Source organism: Mus pahari, chromosome X, assembly GCF_900095145.1.
Source record: "Mus pahari chromosome X, PAHARI_EIJ_v1.1, whole genome shotgun sequence".
NCBI classification, from domain to species: Eukaryota; Metazoa; Chordata; class Mammalia; order Rodentia; family Muridae; genus Mus; species Mus pahari.
Window position 1 is genome coordinate 80,544,369 of NC_034613.1, and position 20,118 is coordinate 80,564,486.

The 20,118-nt window shown below is 40.0% G+C and overlaps 1 protein-coding gene across 1 annotated transcript in view; it reads right to left on the minus strand.

Moving 5' to 3' along the window:
* Nucleotides 1-12,161: 12,161 nt before the first annotated feature.
* Nucleotides 12,162-20,118, minus strand: part of Pdk3 (pyruvate dehydrogenase kinase 3) — a 66,687-nt gene continuing 58,730 nt past the window's right edge. The window contains exons 11-12 of the mRNA XM_021187890.2: nt 15,105-15,244; nt 12,162-12,823 (exon numbers count right to left, since the gene is read on the minus strand). Of these exons, the coding sequence (XP_021043549.1) occupies nt 12,793-12,823; nt 15,105-15,244 (171 nt within the window). The 3' untranslated portion in view covers nt 12,162-12,792. The remainder of the gene's footprint in view (nt 12,824-15,104; nt 15,245-20,118) is intronic.

Genomic DNA, 20,118 nt, shown 5'->3' on the forward strand with positions numbered 1-20,118 from the left:
CAGGACATCCATTTACCTTTACAAAGTGTTATTTCATTACCAGATTTAGGACGAGCAGTTTTCATATAGGAAGCTCCATTCCAATTGTGCTAAGGTAACAATAATTATCCCTAACTTTAGAAAACATGACAGCAGCTTATTAAGCTGTTAAAAGAATTGTTAAGAAGCCAGAGAGAGGGCTCAGTACTTAATTGCACTTGGTGCTCTTCCAAAGGACTGAAGTTTGGTTCCCAGCAACCATGTTAGATGGCTTAGAGCTATCTGTAACTGCAGCTCCAGGGGATCTGATGCCCTCTTCTGGCCCTCTTGGGAACCTGCACACACATACCATACACTTATAGAGACACACAGACACATAAATTTAAAAAGTAAACATTTACAAAATGTTCAACTTCTAGTACCATTGTTGAAATTACTAACAAGTTTATTTTTATTGAGGACAACAAATTCTGCTTGGATAAAATGCCAGGGAATAGTGACTGCTTAATGTTAGCCTTCCTTAGAGTTTTATGCATGGAAGGAAGCTACAAAGCCATGGATAGTCCAATCCCAGTAGACAACACCTTTTCTCCTTTTCAGCTTTTCAATCACCTACAGAGCATCAGTAAAGTTGCTGTTCCAGAGAGGTGGATTTGCTGCCAACATTCTAGCCCCTCTCAAGGGCCACTCCTGCACTGTCAGCAATGTACAACACTTGAGAGTTCCCTTCGGGAACTCGTCCAGTGAGTCTGGAGTAAAGGCTAGGCCTCAGTGATTCTGACATGGAACTGGGTCAGGGAACACCGGGAGCATGGACAGAGCTGCTTTACAGAGGTGCCTGCTCTGTGGCACAGGTAGCAGGGATGAGACTTGTCCTGCTGCAAGATGACAACAGGAAAAAAAAATTAAGTATTATTTTTGCTATTTCCTTATCTAAAGAGAGACTGTTATTCTGATGATGTCATCAGTGCTCAGACAGGGAAAGGATAGGCCAGCATTTGAAAATGACAGCTGCCATCAAGCACCCAGGCCAGTGACAGTGGAAGATATCTTGATGTTGTTTCTTAAAATCCAAGAGAGAAAAAAGGCTGTAGATGGTTATTTGTCACCACTAGCCACAGGGTTACATTTTAAAGATAATTAAAATTCAACAATGCTTCTCAGTTGCTCTTGCCATATTTGAACTGCTGAGGTGGCCCACGCCAACAGCAGCGACAGCAGAGGCATAGGACAAGAACATCAATGCAGAGTTTGAGTGGTGGTGGTGGTGGTGGAGAGACTATCTACAGGAAATGTTCCCAGAGGGCAACCCCTTCCACACAATGCTTTATGGTTTATTTATGTGATCAAAGTGTTGATCTATGTGTTGTTATGAAATGAGTATCTGAAAACATTTTCAGCAGCTAATCACTTGCGAGCATGCATTATGAAGTCATTTGGGAAGAATTTGGAAATGAAGGACAAGGAAATAAAAACTCAGCACACTGCAGCTCTGATGCTCTGCATCAGCGTCAGGGAAGGACAGAACTCATGGGAGGACACAAGCTCGAGTGGCAGAGTCTCTTTGTGAGGCTGAACTCTACTTTGATGAATTTCAAACGAAGACAGGAGCAGCTGCTATGGGGATGTAGCTCCCAAGTACAATGGCTAACTGCTTGGTAAAACATAGGTGGAAAATTCTGAAACCAAAACTCACTTCTAAGAGTTTTGCATTCTTAAGGCAAAACAGGTAACATGAAAGTAGTTGGTTTTTATTTGGTGTTTTGAGACAGGATCCCATAGAGCTCAGTCTGACCATGAATTCACTATGCAGTTGAGGATTACCTTGGATCCTCTTGCCTTTACCCACCAAGTGCTGGGATTACAGATGTATGCCACCATTCCTGGCTTAAGTAGGCGATAACTAATCACTTGGGTCTTTTTTTTTTTTTTTAAGTACCATAAAACGTCAGACTTGGTAAGGGACTAAGGACCACTGGAGTTCACATCCATAATTTTATAGAGGAAAATCAACAGCTCAGTTAACAGGACTGTCTAGTAACATCATGAATCAGCTACAAGGTTTGTCTCAAATACTCAAGACTGTTGGTTTCTAGCGATTAACACACACTGGAGTGGCTATGTGCCTTTCATATTACATTTGAAAACAGCATCCCTTCACTACTGAGTCCTTAGTATGAATGACACACTGCTAAGTATGAATAACACACTGCTAAGTAAAATAAAGGTTCCATCTTTTTATCTAGGAAGCACATAGTCACAACTAAATCTATTTGAGGGCATTACTATTGCTACCATGGAACAAAATGACCCTTTAATTGAAGTCCCTGAGTCATCTTCAGATGCTTCCAAGTTTACACTCCTAAAATCACTCTCCTGAAGTCTTTATTAATATTTCTCAGCCTTTAACCCCAGGAAATCTGAGTCAAGAGAGCTGAGGAAAAACTTGGGGCTTCGTATTTAATCATTTCAGGTAGTTCTGGTCCAGGTGCTTTGCCCGAACAATCAAGTTTATACCTGTTTACAGTCTTCAGCATAATAGTGTTCCTTTCACCAAAAAGTGTCCCAACTGGACATTATATGGTCCACTGAACCCCAAACATTTACTGTATTTAGAAAGATGTCACAGAAACAATTTACTGCTATGCATTTCCGGTGTTTTACCCATAGGATGGATATTCCCTAAAATGTGATTTCAATGTTCTCTGCTCCAGGGAACCCAAATAATTGATGTTTTCCCCCCTCTAATCAATCAAAAAAACCTTGTCAGGGCCCTTGTGCATCCCAGGCAACTTGCAAAAGAGCATGCTGCTTATGGATTCAATTTCAGAAACAGAAGGCAAAGTTTATCTACATGACGGTGATGAGAATAGACCAGAGAGCACAGAAAACAGCTGGGAAGATCAACTGCCATTTTATTGTTCTGGTTACCAGGGTACAGAAGTGCCTGTGTTCGGCAGGATCGGTTTGGTTATGATAAACAACAGATTGCTTAGCAACTCAAGAGGAGCACGGTCCAAGCCACACACGTCTCGGTCGTGTTTTTCCATCAGTCACAACATACTTCTCTCCGTAGAACGTGGAGTGACAAATGACCCCATCTAGTCATCCTTCATTCATGACAGCGTAATGTATGGGGCTGAGCTTCATTTTACAAACTACAAGGTTGCTCAGGAACTGTGAATGTGTGTGTGTGTGTGTGTGTACATTCATCACTGTAATTTAAGTCAACAGAGGCACAGAGTGAAGCAGCTCAGACTTGTACTTATGGGTACAAACTCTGCAACATTCATTTCATGTGTAAGTTAATATTTGTCTTTTATCAAAGCAGCAATTATTCCATGTAGACAACCCTAATAAGTCAAGGAGTTACAAAGAGAACTTAGCAAAGCACTGAACCTTTTCACTCACACCTCTCTTGAACAGTCCAAGTGCTTCCTAGGCCTTCCAAGGTCATGCTCTAAATATGGGAAACAGTTTCATTTCAAGCACTTGGGTGGGAACTTGGAAAAGCAAAAGCTCTGCTTATAAACCTTAAGCAGCAATTATGACTTCAAACCACATTAAAGAACAAACTCAGCAGAGATTAGGGCTAGCCTTCCCTTTCTTCTAATAGTGTCGTTGTCCAGCACAACTTGAGCTCCAATTCTGAGTATGGCGTTAAGAGAGAAGCATCTGGAACAATGAACAGAAGGAACTGTGAAGATGACAGAACCTAATGCCTGTAACAATTCACAGCAGTTTGTTTCCTGTTTTCAGTGCTAGGGGTGGAAGCCAGGCCTCCACACATGACAGGGAAGTGCTCAACCAGTGATCTACATCCCCAGCCCAGTTCCTGGAACATTTGAAATCACTTAGTGCTATAAAGCACTATAGGTAAACTTTGCTGTCCATCTGAGTCAAGATACTTATTAGTCTCACCAATGTCTATTGGTCTAAATAATGTCTCTGGCTCTAAGAGGAACTTTTTTGTTATTGTTGTTCTTGTTTTTAGACTAGATTTCTGTGTATAGCCCTGGCTGGCCTTGGACTCAGAGATCCGCCTGCCTTTGCCTCTCAAGTGCTGGGATTAAAGGCATGTGCTGCAGCCACCACCACCATGCAGAAGATGAGCTTTTTGATGTGAAATGAAAGCCATTGACTTGGTGATGTTTCCCCAGGAAGTTATATAAACACCCAGCAAGAAAGGGAACAGACATTGTTGGCTCTTCTATTTTCCTTCTCATACTGGACAAACAGTTGGGAAAATTCTGCATTCTGAAAGGACGTGCCAAGTGAGGCTGCAAGGTCCAGCCTGGTCCCTTTAGAGTGGCAGGCAGTCTCAAGTATTTCCATTTCCCTGTAAGTTACAGGCTTCAGTTGTCAATGTGTTCAAAACTCCTAATTACATGTGGTATATTAAGCTTAACATTTAACATAAAGGTAGAAGTTCTTTCTAAAAAACATGCTTTTATTTAAGATAAAGATTAAAGCTTCTGAAAATTATTCAAATGACAAAAAGAAAGAAAGCCATTATGTGAAATGGATTCCACAATGTAAACAATATCACAGTTGAATCTTGCCCTGACTGACTTCACAGACTCTTTCTGGACCTGACATTCAGCATAGCTAAGTGGTGACTGTCACTGCTTTGTCACGATTAACTGTCACAAACTCCTTATGACTAGCATGCGTCAATGCCTAAGATTTGTTCCCACTGAGTGCTAAGGTTGCACTTTGTTTTCTTTCTCAAGAAGAATTGGAGGGTAAGATCATTTGAAATATGAAGCATTTCTGTTGTCACTATGAATTCTATTGGAACTGGGCCAATTTCAATCAATTTGTGATGTCAGGCTGAGCTGGAGAGCAATTAGACCAGTCCCACCTGGCAGACTTCAGCAACTCTTTACTGAGCAAACTGCAGGGCTAGCCAGCATTGCTCAGTTACCACACATATGGATCTTTGACGTTTGTAAAAGTTAGAGCGTTTACATTAATAGGCCATGTTTAAAGGAAGTCAGGATTACTTAAATAGGATGTTCTTGTTCATCTCAAAAGGAGCCAGTTCTGCAGGAACATAGGATCTTCACTGAAAAGGCACTAGTAACAAATGGCCAAACAGAATCCAACTGAAGGGAGTTTCTCTGAAAATGTCAGAGGGCTTTAGACCTCTGTCTCTGTCCTACCCCAAGGAAATTTTGGCATCACTTCTTATGAAAAGGACAAGTTCAGGTTTCCTCAGTAAGCTTCCATTACTGAGGTGACAATGCTTTCGAAAGTCTCACTGCGAAACTTAGGCAAGTACCCAATCTGCACAAAACAGTTCCAGATCTGATCAGAACCTGTTCCGTGAGACAGGCCAGGGGAGAGAAAGGTCTCCACTCAAGAAGAAATAGCATTGAAAATCAATTTGATCTGTTTTCTCTTTTTTCTTTTCTTCTCAGTGAACACTTCGCAAAGGCTCGCCTGGGCTGAATGCTTTCATACACTTGCTCCCCTGATACTTCACTTAAAGCCACCGTTTGGTAAAGAAATAAAAACATTAGCTTTCATCATTTCCACAAACGAGGTGGACTCCTGAGAGACTTCGCTGGAAGGAAACTGCAATTCAGTTTTGCAAACTCTATTAGGAAGAAGTTAGAGCAGGCTTAATAGAAGCCTGGAGTGATTAGAACTTTTAAAGAATGCAAGTATAATTTGGCACTTTTGAAAATCAGAATGTAAAAAACAAATCCAAGATACCTCTCTATGTAAATTAAAGCTCAAGCCATGGTATTCAAAAGGAAAATGATTTACATAATCTACTATACTCCATCGTTTTTAGTAATTAACCTTCCTGAGACTGATTTTGTTCTCCTTACTGTTTGCTTAGCTAAAATGCTTAATAAAATTTCTACAGAATATATTACCCTCTCCATAGATGAATATTATTTTGAACTACAATCTGACAAAAAAAACCCTAACTATGTTTAATTATGCTTGATGAATCCAAATGTCACTGAGAGATTTATAGAAGAGAGGTATTTTTCAGGTGAAGTTCATACTCCTTTCTCCACCGTGCCCATCCTGGTCTGCTTGCCCTCAGCCTTACTAGTCCTTATAGAAAGTGGCAGCTAAAACCCAACCATCCTAATTGGACCAGAGATTGCACACATAAACTTTTATTTCTTTTCACTTCCAAGGGACTTGAGGACAGACCCCCATCAAAGGTTGTCACCACTGTGAATTGGTTGGTGCTGTGCCTGTAGTCACCTACACTTAAGAAGCAAGCGGGTGGAGAACTGAGGTCAGTTCTGCAACTTGGGTAAAATTATTTTGTACATCAAAATGCACATACAGGATACCATGACTTAAAATACCAAAGGATACTGTGAGATGAGGGGTGATTTTCTTTAGTACAGGTATGTACCTATCAGACTTTCAGTACTGATGTTCCAAGATGATTCAGTTCATGTAAAAGCTGGCTGTTTAAAATAAAGGGCGAGAAGTTGGATGTACCTACGGATGCTATTAAACACATTCCCACCCCTTCTCCTACTCAGATCTCTTCCAAGAAGTCAGAGATGTGTGTATGGAGAAGGGTGAGTCTAACATCCCCTTTGAGGGAAAGTGAATCTTCTGCCAGGAAGCTGAGGGTGGCACACACGAAGTAACAGCCCAAGTTCTGGCTACTTCAAACTGTATCATGGAGATTAGGGAGATTCCACACTTCTACTTCAGAGAAAGATGGAAACACAGGACACATTTCTCCAGACTTCTGTGAGGGGGGGGGAGCCACTGCCTTCATTTTGTCAAGTGACTACAGCTGGTATCAACTGGTAGACTTCAGAGGGAAGCCTTCTCGCTACTCCCTTCCTCTGAGAGGAGCTCAAGTGTTACATAGGGTCTTCTGAGAAGCAGCAACTTTTACTCTAGCCTCATTATCTCGATACTTCTAAACTTTGGATTAAAACATTACATTTACTTAGAGTGTGTGTGTGCATGTATTATACACAGCATATGTGCAGAGGTTAGTTGACCACGTCCTGCAATTGGCTCTTTCCTTCTACCATGTGGGACATGGGAGATTGAACTCGGTTGCCAGTCTTTGGCAAGCACTGTTACCAGCTCAGCCATCTCATTGGCCCTTAAATGATTGTTTCTTTAGTCCTAAAAAGGTGTATGGAGCCTGTGCTGAGTTTCTGTTACAAAGAATCAAATCAAATGGCGACCCTTATTATTCCATGAGATTCCACTGTGAAAGCATCTCTCAGCAGACCACTTGCTTGCTCCCTGTTGGCTAGGGGGGCAATGGCTAGCATGGGTCCAGGTCCCTGTTACCTACTGAAGCTGTAGAACAAGGGCCTCAGCAGGGACCCCACAGAGCCCAGTGAAGAGCCAAGCACAGAAGACAGATTTTTGCAATTCAGACTGATAGCTTAAAATGAGAAACTTGGGAAATCCTGAGGAAATTTAAGCCTCTCATTCCCCCGCCCCCACAGTTCTTGTTTCCCAAGTGAAGCACAAAATCACTCTATCTTGTCCCCACTGGAAGGGAAGCTCCTGAGGCAGGGATTTCACTCTGCTTTGGTCACTGTCACCTGTCCAGCAGTGAGTATAGTTTCTAGCATATGGTAACATATTATTGAAATTGAAGGCTGGACTTCATCTCCCTTCCCATGATTCCTGTCTGCCAACTTCATTCCCAGTCTTGCCTAGCTAAGGACACCAGCGTTCAGTCATCTACTTCACACCAGCACAACCCAAGGCGAAGGTTGGCCTCGGGGGAAATGCCCTGCCCCACGCACAGTTTGGGGGTGGAGGATGTGGGCCTTGATCACAGAATGGGAATTCTGCAGGTGATAAGTTTGCTGCTGGCTGTCAACTAGGATGTTCTGGCTTCTGAGGGAAGTTTCAATCCTACAAGCATTCCAAATAAGCCTTTGCCTCATGATCTACCTGCAAATACACTTTCAAAACAGTATCCCACGTTCTACGGTAAGTCCCAGACCTACAAACTATTTGAATGCATATTTGTAAATACTAAACCACAACAAAGACTTCACGCCTCTTTCCTTATATCCTTCCCTCCCTTCTTCGCCCTTTGTTCTTCCTTTCTTCCTCCCTTCCCTCTGTTACCTTTTCCTTTACTCTTTCACACAGGCTCTCGCTTTGTACCCTTGACTGGCCTCTCATTTGTCCCTGCTCTCACTCCATGCACGCTGGGATTGCAGGGGCACCTGGTCAGGACCAACAGAGTTTTCTACTAGTGAACCACATTTGAAAATGCTTGGTTGGAAAGAAAACATGTCACACCGAAGCTCTTAAAATGGCCAACATCAGACATCAGCGAGACTGTCTACAAACTGCTAATAAAACAAGCTTATACTTCTCTTGATAACTGATTATGTCCACCTAGTTTGAAGTAGTCTACCATGTTTAATTAACTAATTAATCACTGTCAGTGGCTGATAACCTCTCAAGTTCATTAAAATTTCACATGTCCCCTGTTTTCAAGCCAGAAGGTACTGATAGCTCTAATTAGTGTGACAGGAACTGGAGTTAAAAGTTATCTTTTCACCCAGAACAGCAAACAAAAATCCTGCATTGATTAAATAGTTAATGGTGCTCTCCTGCTGGCAATATTGGTTCCTTCTGTTTGCTAACATATAGATTATGAAGAACATTATCTTTAAAGTCAATGTTTAAGCATCTGGACCACTGGGAAAGGCGGCAGAATAAATGTATGTTTGTATAAGTGTTCTCTCCCTCCTGGCCAGCACATATGTCTGAAAAATAATCAAAAAGTCATCTATGACAAAATTAATAAAAGCCACAATCCCGAGTGGGCCTGAGACATTAAGCAAAAGATACACAAATCCATTCTGGAAAAAGAATGATTTCAGAAACCACTGCATTTAGACTAAAAGGCTTAGTTCCCAACGAAATAAGGCATCAGAGAGTAATGATGTAATGAGCCATGAGAAGTAAATTAAACGATAAGGTCATGGCAGAAGTGAAAGCAAGCACGGGGCCTGAGGAAACCAGCAGAGAACATCAGCGGGTGACATGGGGGATGAGACTCGGGCGTGGAGAAATCATACACAAAAGAAGACAGGGAAATGAAAGCCATAAAGGAAGATAAACGGGAAAGATGGGTAACACAACGCTGATGGAGAAACACATTTCTGAAGAATAGTACACAACTATAGAAAATGTAATAAGGCCTAATATGGGACTAGCTAAAGCTTACTGTGTGCCAGGAAAGGCCAATAGACAACTGCCAACCCTGAGCTATACTGAAATGAAGTTACAAAATACCAAGCACAAACACGCAGCCATGCCAAGCAAACAGGTTGTCTACAAAACTGAAGGAAAAAAATCCACTTGTACTTATGGACCTTGGAGCGCCAGCAGCTATAGACCATAGAGTCGATAAAGATCCAAGGCTCCGACAGCTAGCCGAGCTATTATAAGTAATGGCAACAGAAAGAATGTGCAAGAGCATTTAATTGAAGCTGTAATTGAGTCTACCAAAACACAAAACCATCCAACTTCCAAATGTAGAAGTTTTATACAAAAAGGCTGGCAGCAGGCACTGATCTCATTCAAATATAAACTCTAATCATGACCCACACTGGTCTAAAGTTTTGCTTCATGAGGCAAAAGCTGCCTGGTCCACTTGTCTCCTTTAAACACGCCAGAACGGAAATACACAAAAGAACTGTCTTGCATCACAGAAAACTTCTGACTTAAGAGATTATCCTTGAGGATTAATATGCTCAGGAAATTCATCTTAAGAGAGGCTCCTAAGCACTTGACATTGTTCAGAGAACTGGTCCAGGGACAAGAAGACCCAAGCACAGAACACAGCTTCTACTACTCACTTTCCATGGCTCCTTGGCAAGCCACTAAAGTGCTCTGAATTCACATGAAAAATGAAAGCTACTTTGTACAGTCCACCTCCTGCCATTGTAAGGATCACATCGGGTGCTGAATGTTGAGTTCTTTGGAATCTCTAAGAAAGCTATAAAACCACGTCACAAGATAGAAAGAAGCCCTTGTATAAGGAAATCTGAAACCAGATATTCAGAGACAAAGAATCAGGTGGCTCATGTGGATCCATTTCTGATTCCTGTCACTGCTCCACATTTTTAAAGCCATCTCTTGGCACTATAAAAAGAAATTCAGTACTGCTCCAGTTCTTGACATGAATCATTACCAATTTCAAGTCGGAGATATCTGAAGAACACAGAAAGAGGTTTCCACACCAGCCATTGTAAATTTCTATTAGTTTTCATCCTTAGACTGAACACATACAGATTAAGTACCTACTGTGTGCCAGGTACTGTTTCAAACAGTATACACAGCTCCTTAAATACATAAAACAGAACAAAAGTATAAACGGAAGGGCATCACAGAGAAACGGGAAAGAATTCAGCTGCAAAGTGCTCAATATCAATCTGTAATATATATAGAAATTCGTAAAGAGCTCAAAGGCTCATGTACTGCCAGGAGAGAGGATACATAGTCAAGAGAAGAATAAACTTTGAGACTGCAGGATGTCCCTGAAACTCCTCTTATGACTGCTTTGGGGCTGAGGTTAAATTATTGATGACACAAAGACAGGGATGGCTGGAGTACACCAGACTTAGACAGACATGAGTCAGGCCCAAGAATATTAGAGAACTGTGGATTCAATCCTTGAAACCTTTAAACAAAAGCTGGTTTTTCAAAAGGACAAAGAATATGACAAAGTTTTTCTACACAATACCCAACCCTTCTGTGTCATCTGTTGTGGAAGCGCACCAATCAACAGGCAGTCCTTAAACAATAAAAACGGTGCTGATGCAAGGTAACCATAATCTGAAGCTGTGGTTCTCCCATGGTCAAACTTGCAAGTGTAAAGGAGGATGGCTGGAAACTGAGACTCAGGAAGATATGGACATACTGTCTGGTGCTTACAAGGTAGTCAAGGTCTTTAAAAGTAAGTATTTTCGCAGCTTCTCCATCATAGGAAAATGATCACACAGTTTAACCTTGAAGACACTGACTTAAGACAACTTAGACTTGTGACCTATGAGTCTCTCTCATCAGTCTCTGAATTTTATCAACATTTTTTGACTAACTATATGTCAGCTTTGCAATGAGGTCTTTATAAAGACAAAGGGAGCCACCAGGGACTCAGGTAATACAAGGAAATGGAAGAAAACCAGATGGTGTGCAATTCAAAGAAACCTACAACTGAGCCAAGTCCAGCTAAGGCAGAGCAAACCTCCGAGGCAGAGCCCTTCACTGTGGAGGCAGTGGGGAGGACTGCATTGCTACAGCACTAATGAGAAAGGAGTAATGATGAACACACGTTCAAACTTTTCTAAGCAGAGTCTTGGTACATAGCTCAGGCTACGATCATGATCCTCCTATCTCAAGATCTGGAGAACGGAGACTGCAGGTGTGTGTCACCATGCCTGGCTACAAACTAAAACTAAATCTAGATTCAACACTGATAACCACACAGAAACATTCATACATATAGTAAATGATACTAGAAGTCAGCATGGATGGCATATACGGGAAAAATATAGTGAAGAGAGACACACATAGCAAGGAGCTGGATAGGCTAGGTATTGATTTGAATCCAGACTCTCAGATAGTCTCTATTATTAAGGATAGATAGCACATCATTTCTCTTCTCTTACCCCAGGACCTCTGCTAACTCCTACTTCTAACTTTTAACAAGAGTTAAGAAAAGTCAGACTGAGAGCCAGGTGGTAGTGGAGTACGCATTTAATCCCAGCACTCAGGAGGCAGAGGCAGGTGGATCTCTGTGTGTCTGAGGCCAACCTGGTCTACATAGTGAGTTCCAGGACAGCCAGAGCTACACAGAGAAACCCTATTGTGAAAAACAAAACAAAAGAAATAAAGAAAAAGTCAGATTGAGTGGACAGTTCTAAAGCTGGTGAAAGTAATGACAATGAAAATTATCAAATTTTGTAACATTTTTGAAAATGTGACAATCTCTGATACAGTGAATCTATTATGTGACACAGGAACTTCTAGTTCCTAAGATGACTACAAGAGGAAATTAATATGGCAAACAAACATAGTGGAACTTTCATGGAAACGCACACCTGCACTTCCCACTCTGTGGTCTGAATAGATTAGCGGGTGGTTTTTCACTTAAAAATCATTCAAACCAAGGTGTTAAGTGAGAAATTCCAAGACAATGTTTAGAGTGCTTTAATCAATGGAACAGAAGTAAGCAAATGAACTTTAAAGTAAAATTGATACAGATGGACAGGTTCTAACATCCAAGTACCACGCCTCACAATGAGAATCCAGTCAGCTGAAGGGGGCACAAAAGTCCAAATCAGAGAGTGAAGGGAGATGTATATGGGACAGGGAGAACCCTGGTACTCAATTTTCAAGATGAGCTCCACTGATGTGTCCCACTGCCCAAGCCCTAGCTGAAGGTTTGGTCACAAACAGCAACAGTAGGACCTGCTGTGTCTGGAATGAACTCAGAATGCTGGGAAGACTTCAGACACTAAACTCCATAACAAGATACAGAGAATACGGTACAAGAGCGGTAGGAGGTTCTGTGCTCTTTTGTGACGGGTGCTAATGATGCCACAGCAAGACAATGAAAAATTGCTCAAGCTACAACTTTAGTGGAAGATACAATGGGAACGACTATGGGAAGGGCTCCATGGACATACTAAGCCATGATAAAGAAAGCAACTAAGCATTGGGAAAACAATAGTGCACGGTTAAGAGTTGGTAGAAATACGGGTCTCTGGTTGACTTGCAGAAGGTATTCTTTCTTCTTCAGAGATGACCACAGCACTCAGCTTTCTAGAAAGTTCTATTACTCTTGATCTTGTCCCTATAAAGGAAAGAATCCAGAGAGCTCATGAGTATAGTCTCCTTTATTTTAACCAAAACTTATTCAGAACATTTACAGTAATAACTCCAAAACCTTTACCTTGACTCAATTATTTTCTATAGTTACTACAGAAAAAGTAGCATTCTATTATTTATGTAAACTTTACAACAGTTTTTTACTCTCAAGTAAAATTTTTATTAGAAGCCAGGTGTGGTGGTAGATGCCTTTAATCCCAGCACCCAGGAGACAGAGATAGCTGGATCTTTGTTGAGTTAGAGGCCAGCCTGGAATAACAGTGAGTTCTGGGATAGCCTGGGTTATGTAGAGAAAAACTGTTTCAAAAGACCAAAGAAAAATGGATTAGAACTATAAAGTGGCTACTAATGCATATGGGCTTTCTTCTTTGCCTGAGAAAGTCTCAATTTGAAACAGTGGTGAGGGTTGTAAATGTTAAATAGCCCCAGCGACTTAGCTGTATGCTTCAAAAGAGCAAACTGTATGGTATGAGAATCATATCTCAAAAAAAAAAACAAAAACTGCTGCTTTAAAAACTAGCTAGAGAACCCATCTTTTAGACCTCTTTCCATATAAGCCCTGACTGTCCCATTCATGTGCCTTTTCTGAGCATTTATTCTGTTGTTCTAGTTAAAGAACTTAACAATTTTAAACTACCAATCTCACTACTTTAGGTTTTTTTTTTTTTGTAAAATTTGTTTGAAAACAACATGCTAGAAAGTAGGACTGATTTTTAATTAGCATCCAATACACTAAGCTATATACTATGGTTCTCACTATGTAACTCTACTTGTCCTGGGATTTGCTAAGTAGACCAGGGTAGTCTAAAAGTCACAGAGATCCATCTGCCTCTGCCTCCCACTGATGTCCAACAAGATATTTGACTTACATACAGACTGAAAATGAGACTGGAGTAAACTGATCTGATACAGGCTTTCAAGCTAATCTTCTTGTCACTGGCTGAGAATGGTAACACTCACAACACTCCCGTCTCCCTCTCTCTGTATGTGTGCGTGTGTGTCCAAGAGAAAGCGATACAATCAAGCCTTGTGTATCTGGTCAGAGCACAACTCTTCCTTGGGAAAAAGAATCACCCAGTGCGGACAGTGGGGATAATGTTCCTGATTCTATCGACTAATGGTGAATGACTTAATCCCTTTAAACTTCCTGTTTTGAGATGAGTTGCATGGAGATCCACCATGTATTTCTTCTGCAGGAAGATAAAGCAGCAGTACAGATAACCTTTTACTCTTTACGCCACTCATTAGAAAACACCAGCCTTTACTATAATGTTATAAAATTGCAAAGATATATAAAGTATATTCGCCCATAAATATTACTATTCTGTCATGTTAAAGGTTTTAAGAATCAAGGTTTGTATGTTAAAAAGTAGATAAAAAACTTTATATATATATATATATATATGAAAAACATTAGAGAGAAATAATGCTAAAATAGAATGGAACTATCAATATGTATATGGGTATATACATACACACATGTATGTGTGTGTTTAGAACCTCTGTCCAGAAAAGGGGCTTAGAAGAGGTGTAATGTGCTGCACTCCTATCCTCCAAGATTAGGCTCTCTAATATATGTTAAAAAGAACTCTAAAATGGCTGATTCCAGAATAGAAGCACAGAGGGTAGAAGATGATCTTAGGATATATGCTGGATAACAAAATAGGACAACTTTCAAAAATTAACACGCTGTGGTCAATGGAACATAGAAAATCAAGTTCAAAATAACTCCCACTAAGTATGGCCTGTACCACATCAAATAAGGACTTCAAGATTCATCTACATTGAAACATGAATCAGAATCTCCTTTTTAAAGACTAAATAATATTTTGCTGTGTGAATTAACTACATTTTGATTAAATTTAGTTTCATTTTTCAGTTTTAACCCACAAAAATTCTTATCATATTTCTGTCAATTTCTAAGACTGACAATAAACTGAAAACTTAATTGTTTTAAAATATCCACAATAGAATAAGCCCTTGTTTACTGTCAATCCCTCTGAAGTGCAAGGATTCCTAGGACCGAGGGAATTCCACTTACACTTTGATTCTAGCTACCCAATTCTTGTTCTCCTTTTCAGAATAAAAGTCCTTCTCCAAGCATTCTTTTTTCCTAAGGATCACTTTGCTTTTCCAATGATGAAGCCACAGAGAATGCATGGTGTAAAATACTGTTCAATTGTCTGCCTGGTACTTTCTGGAGACAAATCAGATATTTTATAATGGAAATCGAAGTGGTTTCTTACTGTTTAGCCTTGTATTTTGATGCATCCCTTGGTTCACTGCTGGGATTGCTCCAGTCATCAGCTTCAGGAGTGGTCTTATAATGGCGCCATGCAGACTTATTGAAAACTGGCAGCCTCTCAAAGGATTCACTTGAAAGGGCCTATTACAAAAAAGTACATACACCAAAGATCTAGTATACTATTTTTCTCACATGAAACTCACAGATTTTACCCCTTTAAAGACCAGTAACCATATCTTTATTTTTGAAATATTAACATTTATTTTATAGATTTACTTAGACTAACCAGGAAAAATATCCTGAACCCTTTGTAAATGAGAGAAATCATTTACTCACTCACTTACTCCAAATCAATACTGAAACAATGACAGGAACAGAACATATTGTAATTCACTTACTACTGCTTTGAGATACTCAATAGTGTTGACAGTGTGTGTTAAGATCAATCATTTTTGTTCAAGAGGCATTTGCTGCCCAAAAAGAGCCCAAGAAGAAATAAAGTCTTATTCACACCAGACTTATAAACATTTGCCGCCAAGTGCCATTAAACATCACATCATTTATGGGCTGGGAATGTAGCTCAGTGGTAGTAGAGAGCATGCCTGGTAGCATGCAGCAGGCTCTGGCCTTCATCTCCAACACCAAAGCAAGCAAACAAACCCCGTCACTGAGATATACATCTAAATGACTAGTACAACTGTGATTTCATTTCCAGTAATCAACTATGCCTCAGGTAAAAAGAATGAGCCAGTTCCACATGACTCAATGTGGAAAGTTCTGCAGGATATATTCCAAACTTAGGAAGCAAAACTAACCTGCTGAAATGCCTTTTGAATTAGATTTTAAATCCATTTTATACGTGTAGAATAAACTCTATTACAGATTTTTTTTATGTTGCTATACTTTTGAGACAGGGTCTTACTATGTGTCCCTGGCTGGCCTGGAACTTTCTACACAGACCAGGCTAGCCTGCTTCTGTCATCCAAGTGCTAAGCTTAACGGTGTGTGCTGCCATGCTCAGCTCCTCTATAAGATTTCTGTTTGTTTGGTTTGCCTTTGTGATACTGGGAATGGACCCCAAAGCCTTGTACATGTTAGGCACGATCTGTATGACTGAGCTACATCCCAAGCCCCTATACATATAGACTCAATTCTAGGAGGATCCGTAAGAAACAAAAACCCAGTACCTCTTGAAGGTATAGCTTAGTGCCAGCAGTGAAACATTTCATTTTCTCCTTTGAAGCTTTCAAATATTACTGTATGCTCTCTTAATTATTGAAATAGTATACCAAAATTCTAAAATTCAGAAATAGATATCTAACACCACCAACAAATGAGAAAAAAGCTGAGTTTATATAGACCTTAGTTAATAGATGAACATTTTAAATGGCTATTATTATGATTTTATTGATTTTAAAAAATGAATGTACAATGTAATAGGTTCCATTAAGGCACTTTTTATCTATAACGGGTTTTTGCTGATTCACCTCCCCTCCAGCTCTTCTCTTCCATCCCCATGTCTGTCCCCTGCATCCCTTTCTTTCAACTCTAGTAGTTTCTGCTTTTATGTGCTATTCTCTCCTCTTCCTCCATCCTCAAAAACCTTTCTTTTATCTCGTGGAGCTCTCTATAGTTTTGTGACCTGTCTGGATGCTCATTTCCACATATGTACATATATACACAAATTAAAGGCTAAGGTCTGATTCTCCCCCCACCTCCATCAGACCTGAGGATCCTGGACTCTACAGATTAGCTTCCCTTCCCCCACCCATCTCTGTTGAGTCCTCTGAGACACCCAATCTGCCCTGAACAGTCTATTACACCCAGTGGACCTCCATTCTCCCACTACCTCTCTGTATACCTTCACCATACCTGTAAATCCTGAACCACACAGACCTGCTGATCTGGAACTACACAGCCCAAGGACACCCATCAGAGGCCTGCCATACCAGGACTACTGAGGATCACCCCCTCCTAATACCTACTATAAGAACATCCAGGGACCAAAACCATCCAGATGGCTAAAGGTCCTAGAAAGAAAATAATCAACAAGAGCTAGGGCAATATGACACCTCCGGAGCACAGCTATCCTACTACAGCAAGCCCTGGCTATTCTAACGCAATGGAAATACAAGAAAATGGCCTTAAATCCAATCTTATAAAGATGATAGAGGCCTTTAAAGAGAAAATTAATAAACCCCTTCAAGAAATAGAGGAAAATACAATGAAAAAGGTACAGGTCTTTAAAGAGGAAATAAATAAGTCCCTTAAAGACATTAAGAAAAATATAAATAGGTGAAGGAAATAAATGAAACTGTACAAGACCTGAAAGTAGAAATAGAAACAATAAAGAAAGCACAAACTGAGGGAATCCTGGAGATGGAAAACTTAGGAAAGAGAACATGAACACCAGATGCAAGTATTACCAACAGAATACAGGAACTGGAAGAGAGAATCTAGGCATAGAAGATACAATAGAAGAAACTGATACATCAGTCAAAGAAAATGTTAAATCCAAAAAACTCCTGATACAAAACACCCTGGAAATCTGGGATCCCGTGAAAAGACCTAATCTAAGAATAATAGGAATAGAAGAAGGCTAAGAGTCCCAGCTCCAAGGCCCAGAAAATATTCTCAACGAAATCACAGAAGAAAATGTTTCCAACCTAAAGAAAGAGATGTATATAAACATACAAGAAGCTTATAGGACACCAATTAGACTGGACCAGAAAAGAAAATCCTCCCTGCACATAATAATCAAAACAGATTATTATGTTTTCTATAGAACAAAGAAAGAATATTAAAAGCTGCAAGGGAAAAAGGCCAGGTACCATACGAAGGCAGAACTATCAGAATTATACCTGATTTCTCAACAGAGACTCTAAAAGCTAGAAGGGCCTGGGCAGTTATCTTGAAACCTCTTAAAAAAAAAACCCACAGCTTCCAACCTAGAGTACTGTACCCAGAAAAATACTTATTCACCATAGATGATGGAGAAAACAAGATATTTCAAGACAAATCCAAATTCAATCAATATTTATCCACAAATCCAGCCTCACAGAAAATACAAAAAGGAAAACTCCAACCCAAGGAGGTTAACTACATCCGCAAAACACAGGAAATAAATAACTGCTTGTGGACGTTGTACATCGTGGTGCGGAGCCTAGTGCGCACCACGATGTACAACGTCCACAAGCAGGGGGCATTTCCCCAAATGAAGCTCCTTTCTCTGTGATAACTCCAGCTGTGTCAAGCTGACACAAAGCTAGCCAGTACAGATGGGAAAAAGGGTTCCAAGCAAATAAGCTGGAGTAGCCATTCTAATATCGAACAAAATAGACTTTCAACCAAAATTAATCAAAAGAGACAGGGAAGGACACTTGACACTCAAAGGAAAAATTCACCAAGATAACATCTCAATTCTGAACATCTATGTCCCAAACACAAGGGCACCCACATTTATAAAAGAAACATTGCTAGAGTTTAAATCTCACATTGAGCCCCACACATTAATAGTGGGGGACTTCAACACCCTACTCTCACCAACTGACAGGTCATCTGGACAAAAACTAAACAGAGAAATAATGAAACTAACAGACATTATGAATCAAATGGACCTAACAGATAGCTATAGAATATTTCACCCCCCCAAAAGAATATACCTTCTTCTTAATACCTCATGGATCCTTCTCCAAAACTGACCATATAGTTGGTCACAAAGCGAGCCTCAACAGATACAAGAAAATAGAAATAATGCCTTATCAGACCACCATAAATTAAAGCTAAAGCTAGACTTCAAAAACTTTAGAAACACCAGAAAGCCTACACACTGATGAAAATTTAACAACTTTCTACTCAATAAAGAAATTAAAGACTTTCTAGAATTTAATGAAAATGAAGGCACAACATACCCAAATTTATGGGACACAATGAAAGCAGTGCTAAGAGGAAAGTTCATAGCATTAAGTGCCTCCATATATAAATTAGAAAGTTCTCATACCAGCAATTTAAAAGCATACCTGAAAGCTCTAGAAACAAAAAAAGAAGCAAGCACACAAAAGAGGAATAGAAGACAGGAAATAATCAAACTCAGTGCTAAAATCAATCAGATAGAAACAAAGAAAACAATACAAAGAATCAATGAAACCAAGAGCTGGTTCTTAGAGAAAGTCAACAAGATAGACAAACCCTTAGTCAAAATAAACAAAAGGCAGAGAGACCTTATCCAAAACAAAACAAAACAAAACACAAAACAAAATCAGAAATGAAAAGGGAGACATAACAACAGACACTGAGGAAATTAAAGAACCACTAGGTCTTACTTCAAAAGCTTCTACTCCACAAAATTTGAAAATCTTTACAAAATGGACAATTTTCTAGGCAGGCACCATTTACCCAAGTTAAGTCAAAAATGAGGTAAGCATTTTAAACAGCCATAGGCCCCCTAAAGAAATGAAAGCATTAAAAGTCTCCAACCAAAAAAAGCCCAGGGCCAGATGGTTTTAGTGTACAATTCTACCAGACATTCAAAGAAGAGCCAATATTCCTCAGACTATTCCACCAAAATAGAAACAGAAAGTACACTGCCAAACTCATTCTATGAGGCCACAGTCACCCTAATACCTAAACCACACAAAGATTCAGACTGAAAGAGAACTTTAGACCAATTTCCCTTATGAACATGGATACACAAACTTGCTTTTATAACTCTAACCAAACAAGTGAAAGATCTGTATGACAAGAACAAGTAAGAAAGAAATTGAAGAAGATATCAGAAGATGGAAAGATCTCCCATGTTCATGGATAGGTAGAATTAATGTAGTAAAACTGCCAATCTTACCAAAAGCAATCTACAGATCAATGCAATTCCTATCAAAATTCCAAAACTACTTCTTTTTTTTAAATTTTCTTTATTTACATTTCAAATGCTATCCCGAAGTTCCCTATACCCCCCTGCCCCTGCTCCCCTACCCACCCACTCCCACTACTTGGCCCAGGCCTTCCCTTGTGCTGGG